The sequence below is a fragment of the Triticum dicoccoides genome, chromosome 7B (genome assembly GCF_002162155.2).
Source record: "Triticum dicoccoides isolate Atlit2015 ecotype Zavitan chromosome 7B, WEW_v2.0, whole genome shotgun sequence".
In the NCBI taxonomy this organism is placed as follows: Eukaryota; Viridiplantae; Streptophyta; class Magnoliopsida; order Poales; family Poaceae; genus Triticum; species Triticum dicoccoides.
Window position 1 is genome coordinate 263767168 of NC_041393.1, and position 9353 is coordinate 263776520.

The 9353-nt window shown below is 44.8% G+C and overlaps 1 protein-coding gene across 1 annotated transcript; it reads left to right on the plus strand.

The window, feature by feature from the left end:
• The first annotated feature begins 2707 nt into the window (after nt 1–2707).
• On the plus strand, nt 2708–3553 carry LOC119341710. Its single transcript, XM_037613573.1, has one exon. The coding sequence runs from the start codon at nt 2759–2761 to the stop codon at nt 3458–3460; it is 702 nt and encodes a 233-aa protein (XP_037469470.1). The 5' UTR covers nt 2708–2758; the 3' UTR covers nt 3461–3553.
• The last annotated feature ends 5800 nt before the right edge of the window (nt 3554–9353 follow it).

Below are 9353 nucleotides of genomic sequence, written 5' to 3' on the forward strand. Positions count from 1 at the left end.
TCGGCGGCCGCGGCGGCTTTTTCGGATCTGGCCTCTCGGCGGCGCAGGCCGCGACGGCTAGGGCTGCGTGCGGCGGCCCTGACCGAGGCCCCCTCAGCTGGTCGGGGTGGCGGCGCAGTGGCGGTGGCTCCGGTGGTGCGTGCCCGGCGGCTCCGGCTCTTGGAGCTCGCCGGGCGACGCGGTTGGGCAGCGGCCGGGCGTGGCAGCTGCTCCGGCCGTGGGCGGCGGCATGGGCAGGTCTCGATGGCCTCCCGATGTCGTGGCCGCTTCACGGTGGCTCGATGGATCTATCCGCGGCAACGGTCGGCTTCTCCGGCGTCGGTTTGTCTGCGTTCGGGCCGTCTCGACCTTCACCCCATCTCCTCGTCACCCGGTCGCTGCTAACATCAAAGGGCTGGTCCTCTCCCAGCTGCGGTCCACCGCTCGTCTCGCGCCCGTTGCCGCAGGACAGAGCTCGTCTCGCGCACGATGCAGCAGGACCGAGCTCGTCTCGCGCACGATGCAGCAGGACTGACCTCGTCCCCCTCTCGGTGCTGCAAGACCGAGCTCATCTCGCGCTTGGGGCAGCAGGATGGGTCGGTGGATGCCAGTTCTGGCCGACCTATTGGGTCTCGACGCTGGGGGTCGCCCAGGGGCGCGAAAGGTGGGACCTTTCCGCTCGTCTCTTTCGTTGGGGTGCGACGGGTCACTAGTGAGGTGGTGTCGAGGTCTTGGATGCTGGGGCGGCGGTCCTGGTGATGGTGGTTGCGCGGTGCTCTTGGACAAAGCCCGTGCCTTGGTGCTGCCCGGTCATCATGGTCGTGTGGGCGGCGTGGTTGCCGGGGTGTGGCGTTCGGTGGCGATGATTGTTAGCCGAGGTGAAAACCTGCTCTATCTTCGGACGGACCGGCGGCGACGAAGATCGTTTCCTTCTTGAAGGCGTCGTCGCGGCTCTCATTGCCCGTCATGCGGCTCCGGGGGAAACTCTGATCCTTGGATCGGGCGGTGGCGGCGCTCCGGCGTCGTATCCTTCCTGAAGGCACCGCCTTGAAGCGCATGGTTCGTCATATGTAGTTTCATTTCTTCACGACGGTAGTGCTAGGAGGGGTGTTGCTGCGCTCAGCGTCTATGTATCCTGTCTTGGGTGGGTGCGTGTGTTGCGGTGGCGTGGCGTGTGATTGTACTGGATGCTTATGGTTTGGTGCTTTATATATAAAGCGGGACGAAAACCTTTTTCGGTAACATCTGGCCAATGAGATCGGGGTTGAAGAATGGCCGCCGGAGCTAAACATGGATGTCTCTTCAGTGTCTGCAACCATCGACGCAACACGAGCTTATCTAAGGTCAGTTGGAAATACGTACATCTGCTTATGTGATCATTGGGTTGTCTAGCAGCTAGGCCAGCTTTCCACAGTCTCCACATACAAAGGTGATGGTGCTCTGTGATGTTGCCCGATATCTGCAGTGGCATGGAAGAAAGGAGTGAGTTGAAACATGAACGATCAAGACTTGCACTTAGTTCTAAAGAGCGAACATGCATTATGCAACATCATCTGAAGCAAGTTGACAAGATAGATAACTGATGACAAGGAGGACTACAGAGTGGTCAGATTACTTACAGGAGTAAGCTATCAGAAGAAAGTTAAGGAGACGAGTACTTCTGAATTCTGGTTTGAAGGAAATAGAGTGAGCAGATTACCTGCAAGAAGGAGGGAGAGAAATACTTCTGAACCAAAATTGCAGCTCGTGTGTCGTGTCCAACCAAACGGGAAAGACAGCTTCTACCTTGTACATACCTTCTATGAATCTACGTGATTGGTGTTCACCTTTCAAGGTTACCACTACCCATTCAAACGAATTTCAATGTACAGAGAAGTGAAATCTCCATCACTAAAAATCAAGAATTTTCCAACTTTAAGATCTCAGTTTGGACGTCCAAGGATGCATGGGTGATATTCTTCCTATGTCCCACTTTCGAGCAAATATTTGGTTTGGCTGGCCACAGGAGCGATAGACTGAAAAAAAGAGAGCGGTTTAGTAGGATTAAGGTTTGCTCATATAAAACTTCAGCAAAAGTAAAGACAGTTCATGTCTGCGATTCCATTAGTATGACTAAAAACAAGATTGCGTAAGAAAAGATGATCATAAACACATCAAAAAATCGTTGCCATAGCATTTTGATTATAAAATGGTGATGTATCTCACACCGTAGGTAGCTCAATCTGAAAGGAAAAATGGGGGATAAAACGTTGAACCAATCGCAAGACCCATGATCCTTGTCCAGTGGATCTTGTCTTCCGTCGCCTAAACATGCCAGCTCCAAAGCATGACGATTCAATTAGTGATTAGCAACACTTCCCACCAAAGAACAAACCTGATTCAATTAGTGAATAGCAGTAGCCAGAATGGCACGCTCACAGCTAGATGCTGCGTTAGCAATCCATTAAATAATGGCTTGAGCATGCAACACCACCGGACCACAACCACACCGCTGGTGCCTGCTGACGATAATATGCTGCCTCGTCTCGAGGACAGAGGACACTCTAAAATATGCACTAAACATCAGACGACTCTGCTTGTGCCAGATCTCGATCCATAGCAGACAGCATCTTGGAAATGAAATGGCATGATTCTTCATGTCTAACAATTGAACAATCTGGCGTGTATGCCTCTTTGGTATAAATACGCATCAGAAGAACGGTAGACACATCAAACCAAAAGTGGCGCTTCTATTCTCCTCTCTTCAACCACAATACAGAGAAAAACTTCAAGATCAGAAATGGCTTTCCACCTGAGATCGATAAGTTTGCCATCAAGGCCTCAGGCCAACGAGACTGAAGTCGAGCAAGAGGTGCTGAGCCTAGAGGCGAGCATCTCTTCCTCCACCACCACCATCGGCACCATGTGTGCCGGTCTGAGGAGGCTCGGAGACATCTACAATGGTGTTGAAGAGATTATTGGTCTGCCAAGCAACCCGGCTGGCAAGATGTTGGATTCAGAGATGGAAGGCTCTCTCGAGCTGCTAGATCTCTGCAGCACCATGCAAGAGAACTTCGTCGAGATGAAGGCCATCATCCAAGAGCTACAAGTGGCTCTAAGAAAAGGAGATGATGCAACTGCTCAAGCCAAGATCCAGTCTTATGCCCGTTTGGTGAAGACGGCCAAGAAACATTTCAAGAAGAGCGCGAAGAAGGCTAATGCTGTGTCTGCGGGTTGCAAGATGGTCATGCTATTGACCAAGGCTAGAGAGATTTCTGTGTCTCTGCTGGAGTCCACAGTCCATCTCTTGTCAATGGAAATCGGAATGCCAAAACAGTCTCTTGTCTCAAAGGCATTTCACAAGAAGAAGGCAGTTGTCTGCCATGAGGAGCAATTGCAGGAGTTAGAGTGTAGTATTGGAGATCTCGAGAATGGGGTGGGACATCTGTTCAGGAAATTAGTCCAGATCAGAGTTTCTCTCTTGAACATTCTTAGCTCATAGATACTCCAAGTCACTTTACACCCTGTGATTGGCATCCGCCTTTTTGAGGATTAGCCAGTCTTCATATAATTTTGCCATATGTATACAGTACAAATGTACAGAAACTTAGAGAAAAAAAAGTGAAGTTTTGATCTATTTCATGTCTTGTCATCTCTACATACTTCCTTTCGATGTCCTTGGATAGTGGATCGTGTTCCTTGTGTGCTAGGTCAAAGCAGCGGTGCCTAAGGTTGTTATTAGCAGAAAAATAAATCTAACTACTAAGATTACCACCATCATCACATGGCTGTACAGTCTGGCAGTGCAATTAAAGTATTTGTAGTTTTAGGATGGATATATGCTACAAATTGCAAGCTATTGAACTGAAACTTATAGATGCTCAAGCTCCATATCGTTCAAACATGTCGTAGTGACCAAAATATTGTAAAAACATCTCAACTTCTGCTTGTTCTTGGGGACAATATAATACTAACACTAATTTGATCTAGATTTACTAGTGCAAACACGCCGTACAAAAAATACTAACAAGCAATGTTTTGCAAGCTAATATGATAGCTGTGTGCTGCAGGTAGAACAGCAATCGGGACAGCTGGTAAGAAAGCACAGTGTAGACGAATTAGTTAACTTCAGAGGCTAGAGAGTCGCCTCGTGGAGGAAGCACGGAGAGCCAGAGCAGGTTGGATGCTGGCGTCGATCCTGGAGGCATGCCGGGCATAAGTCCACCGCAGCATTTGGGTTGCCACTCTGCTGCTTCGATCATCGATATCTTCTTTTTTTCTTCTTTTGTTTTCCATTTCTATTTGAGAAATCGAAATATGTATCTGGCACACGGGAGTTTTTCTGCAAAACTACCTACCGCATCCAGCGTCGTACGATTTGCATCAAGCGGTCAACGGTTCTTTTCCGCAAACGCCCGCGCGTGGGCTGGTGCTGCGCGCTGCTCCTTCTGCGCAAGACGCTCGTGGACTTTTCTGCTGCTGCTCCATGTGCAGCTCCTCCCGTGCAAAACGCGCGTGGGCTCCATGCGCCTGCTGCTATTTGTTGTTCCTGCCACTGTTTCATACGCGTGTTGCTGCTGTTTACTAGCTAGGCTAGGCTAGGCTAGCTGTTGTCTGCTAATTAGGCTAGTTACTAGTAGCTAGCAGCGAATGCTGCTGCTATTTCATGCTAGTAGCCGATGCGTTCTACTAGCTTCTATGCATTTTTCTTCCATTTTTTTAGTAAATTAAAAGGAAAAGTTACAAAAAGAATGTTTTTTTGTCTGATACACATCTCTGGCAGTAAACTGTCTTTAGACGATGTTTTCTACTTTGATCCTGACAAGTTCGATACCATCACCCACAAAAAAAAGTTCGATACCATCACGGTAGTAATTTTGACCCCGAAAAAAGGTTGTTTGACCTAGAGGAAAAAGGTTTTTGAAACATACTCCGATAAATTTTGTGTAAACAACATGGCATTTTAAGCACCACGGACCTGATAACTTACCTACAAACACGCATATTAAGTTTCTCAAAAAGATATCCCGGTAACTTTATTTGAAAATAGCATGGTAATATATAAAATGGATATCTGATAATTTACATACAAACATTACGGTAAGATTTACCGGGGGAGGGGGCTGTTCAAATATAACCCCCGATAATTATGTTTAAATAACATGGCAATAAGCACCATACAGACACCATGGTAACTTTTGGACCGGAAACAAAAGTTATTGAAAAATATATCATCGATATATTATGTGAAAATAGCATGGTGATATATGAACCACGCATACCTGATAGCTTCTGTACAAACACCGTGGTAACTTTAACCAAGGGGAAAATTTTGTTGAAAAACATACCTCCTCGGTAATTTATGTGAAAATAACATGGTAATATATGTATCACATACCCAATAATTTACGTACAAATAGCGCGATAACTTTTGACTACGGCAGGAAAGTTGTTGAAGAACATACCACAGTAACTTATGTGAAAATATCACGGTAATATGTGAACCGCATACCCGATAATTTACGTACAAACGCTGCGATAACTTTCACCAAAGAGGGAACAAAGTTATTGAAAAACATTCCCTCGATAACTTATGTGAAAATAGCACAATAATATACGAATCACATACCCGATAACTTACGTACAAACACCACGGTAACTTTGACCAAGGCGGAAAAAAATGTTAAAAAATATACCACTGGTAACTTATGTGAAACGACTAATGTATGGGCAAACCAAATGGTTTTTGCAAAATGACTGAACACATTGGCTGCCGTCTGGTTGACGATCGCACATACCGCAATCCCCGTTGCTAATTCGATGGCTCGCCCTAACGTCTTCATAAATATGGCAAAAAACGAGCAGAGCGGGAGTCAAACCGCACACCCACAGGTTGTGGGCTAGCTGAGACAACCATCTGGACATGCAATATGTTGTTATTGGGAACTATTTTATGTAGTGTTTGTAAGTAAGGACTGAGAGCCTGAGATGGAAATAGGACAGGGTAAAAGGCTTTTTTTTCAATTTTGAGCTTTGACGATTTATCTCCTAGTCCCATCGTTTTTCCCATGTAGACAATACATAACTAGGCTATACCTTGTTTTGTTGTTGTGTTCTATAAGTAAGGTCAAGCCCGCGAACCTGATAGCATGGTAACTTCTATGAAAATGGCATGGTAATGTACGCATTGTGGACCTGATAACTAACGTACAAACACTACGGTAAATTTGGCCCGGAGGAAAGTTGTTTCAAAGCATGTGTGCGGTAACTTCTATGAAAATAATATGATAATTTATGCATCACGGAGCTGATAACTCAAATACATACACCATGATAACTTTTTGACCCGGGAATAAAGTTGTTAGAAACATACCTCCGATAACTTTTGTGTGAATAGCACGGTAATATATGCACCATGGACCTGATCACTTACGTACAATAACTTCTGTTCAAATAGAAATGATAATACGTTCAATAATTTCTGTGCAAATAGCATGATAATTTTTGATAAATTGCGTAGAAACACGATGATAACTTTCACCCAGGGAGAGAAGTTGTTGATAACATAACGTTGTAACTCTTTTTGTACATTCCATGGTGATTTATGCACCACAGACATGATGACTTAGATATAAGACACCACGGTAACTTTGAGCAAGGAAAAAAAGTTGTTGAAATACCCCCTTTAACTTCTGTGTAAAAAGTATGGTAATATACGCACCACACATATGATACCTTAGGTACAAAACACGTGGTAACATTTGACCCTAGGGAAAACAATTGTTGAAAATATTCATCGGTTATTTTTGTGTAGATGGCATGATAATATATGCACTGGAGACCTGATAATTTACACGTGTCAACTTTTTAACATAGGAAAAAATTTGTTGAAAGCAAACCCTTGAATAACTACAGTGTAATAATATGCACCAGCGGTGAAGTAGTATATTTCTTTAGAATGTGAACAGAAATTGTGTGTTGGTTAGTTGGTTATTGGGCTTTGTGTAAGCCCTGCAGCCTCAAACAAGGAGGGCTTGGGGTACGAATCTCATTGGCCTCAGCCTTTTGCCTTTTGCCTCATTTATTTACCGTACTTTTGTTTCTGGAAAAAAGGTAAGAAAAAACTAACTGGAAAAAACGTGGGGAAACGGGAGGCTAATGGAACGAGAAAAAAATGAGGAACGTGAAAAAATGGTGGAAACAAAATACTGGCGAGAGAACGAGGGAGGTGCGAGGCCAACGGGGACGAGAGGAAAATTTGGAATCGAACGCACTCGGGTCTCCTTAGACGGATCGAACGAGCTGGGCCTGGCTGGCGAGATCGGTTGGTATTTTTGCAATCTGTCACACGGTTGACAAATATCACAGTTCTTGAGAAATTTCACATTTTTGTGTATAGGGCTGGATTACACATTGGTCAAACTCTTAGGCCGTGACATATCGGCTCATATAAAAGCACGTCTTGGCCCAGCCCATGAAGGGCAACCAGTGACAGCATGCGCACAAAGCCTAGCTACCTTTGCTAAAAAAACTATTTATTGTTGATTTATACCCAAAAAGATGTTTTATCCACTCATTAAGTAACTTCAACTATATTTATTTAAATATTATTGCTGCAAGCAGTTGCAACATAGCACAGCGATTAGGTGAACTGGATGCGCGTGTTCAGTAAAAATAATTCTGCATAGCACATGGCTTCCTTTCGAGATCTCGATGTGCATCACACTGTATTCTAAAATTCAGATGAGATACCAAATGTTTCGGGCACCTCACCAGCCAGTGATGCTGCACGAGGGGAATCAAATCTTGCCGCCAATACTCGAGACATGGCTACAGAAAGTAAACAAGAGAGCGTCAGCAGTTGTTATAAGTAGAGAGGAGCCTACATGGAAGTTTCTTTGGTTCTCTCACCAGTCACCACTTCTTCTCTTCCAGCTCCATTGAGACAACACAGGAACACTCTGGTTCCCATTCCAAGCATGGCTAGCCATCTAGAGTCTTGAGCCGACAAACATCTGCCGGTGAAATCAGGGTCAAATAATGGCCGCGAAGCTAAACACGGCTGCCTCGTCTTCAGTTTCTGCGACCATCGGTGCGAGATTGACTAAGGACTGTTGGAAATACTTACATCTGCATTGTGAGATGATGGGTTGTCTAGCAGCTAGGCCAGCTTTTCTAGAGTCTCCACGTACGAAGGTGCTGGTGTTCTGAGCATGGAAAAAAAACAGTGAGTTGAAACATGAATGTTAAAGAGCTGCTCTTAGTTCTCAAGAGTGGACATGGATTATGCAACATCTGAAGCAAGCTGGGAACACAGATAACTGACGACAAGGAGGATCACAGAGTGATCGGATTACTTACAGGAGCACGTGACCATCTCGCTACTTGAACCAAAATTGCATGCAGCTCCTGTCCAAGAAAATTGTAATGCCGAGTACAAAGAAGTGGTTTCTAGTCTCCATGATATTGCAGAAGAGAACAAATGTACGCACAGTACAGGTGAAGCAGCTGCGCACATTAGAGAGCATAGGAGAGTCTGTTCACAAATTGTTCTAGAAAATATGTTACTCTTCTAAGTACACTAAGCTTCTAGCCTTCTAGGTACCCATCTCTGAAACTAGCGACTGGAATCATCCTTTTAAAGGATTTGCTAATCATACAAACATATTTTTTTTTACAAACAAGTACAAATGTACATCAATGAAAAGAACAGAACTGAGGCCTGCTTATTTACAACTACACCAAAGAAAGGGTCATAGATGTTTGAGAATCATTTAGTATGGTAAACAAGAGTATAAGATTGTACATACAGAAAGTATAAAAACAATATGGTGACCAGAGGCATACATCGGAACCTCATTTATGTTATGGTGTGATATGAAAATAGCCATGCTCCCCACAAGGTGGGTAGGTCAAACTGGATGAGAGAAAAAGGGCATACATGGCAGCTCCGACCCATCTTGTTTGCCATCACCTAAACATGGCAGCTCAAATCCACAAGGCTGCAACCTGTGGTTCTCACCAATGAAAAGACCTGATTAAATTAAATAATGGCTTGAGCATGCAATTATGCAAAGAGCCACCATACACACAGTACCACACGGCTGGTTCTTGCTGCCAATTGCTGGAACATGATAATTGATGGCTCATCTCGGGGACAATGAACACACTAAGAGATGCACTGAACATGAGATGACTTTAGCTTTCGTAATCGATATTCAGCTGCCAGATCTCGAGCTATAGGGGACAGCATCTGGGGGATGAAATGGCACAATTCTTCGTGTCTAGAAATCAAATACTCCTGGTTGTATACTTCTGTGCATATATAGGGCTCAGCAGAATGTAGACGCATCAAACCAAAAGGCGCTCTTTCTTCACCCACAATTCAGAGAAAA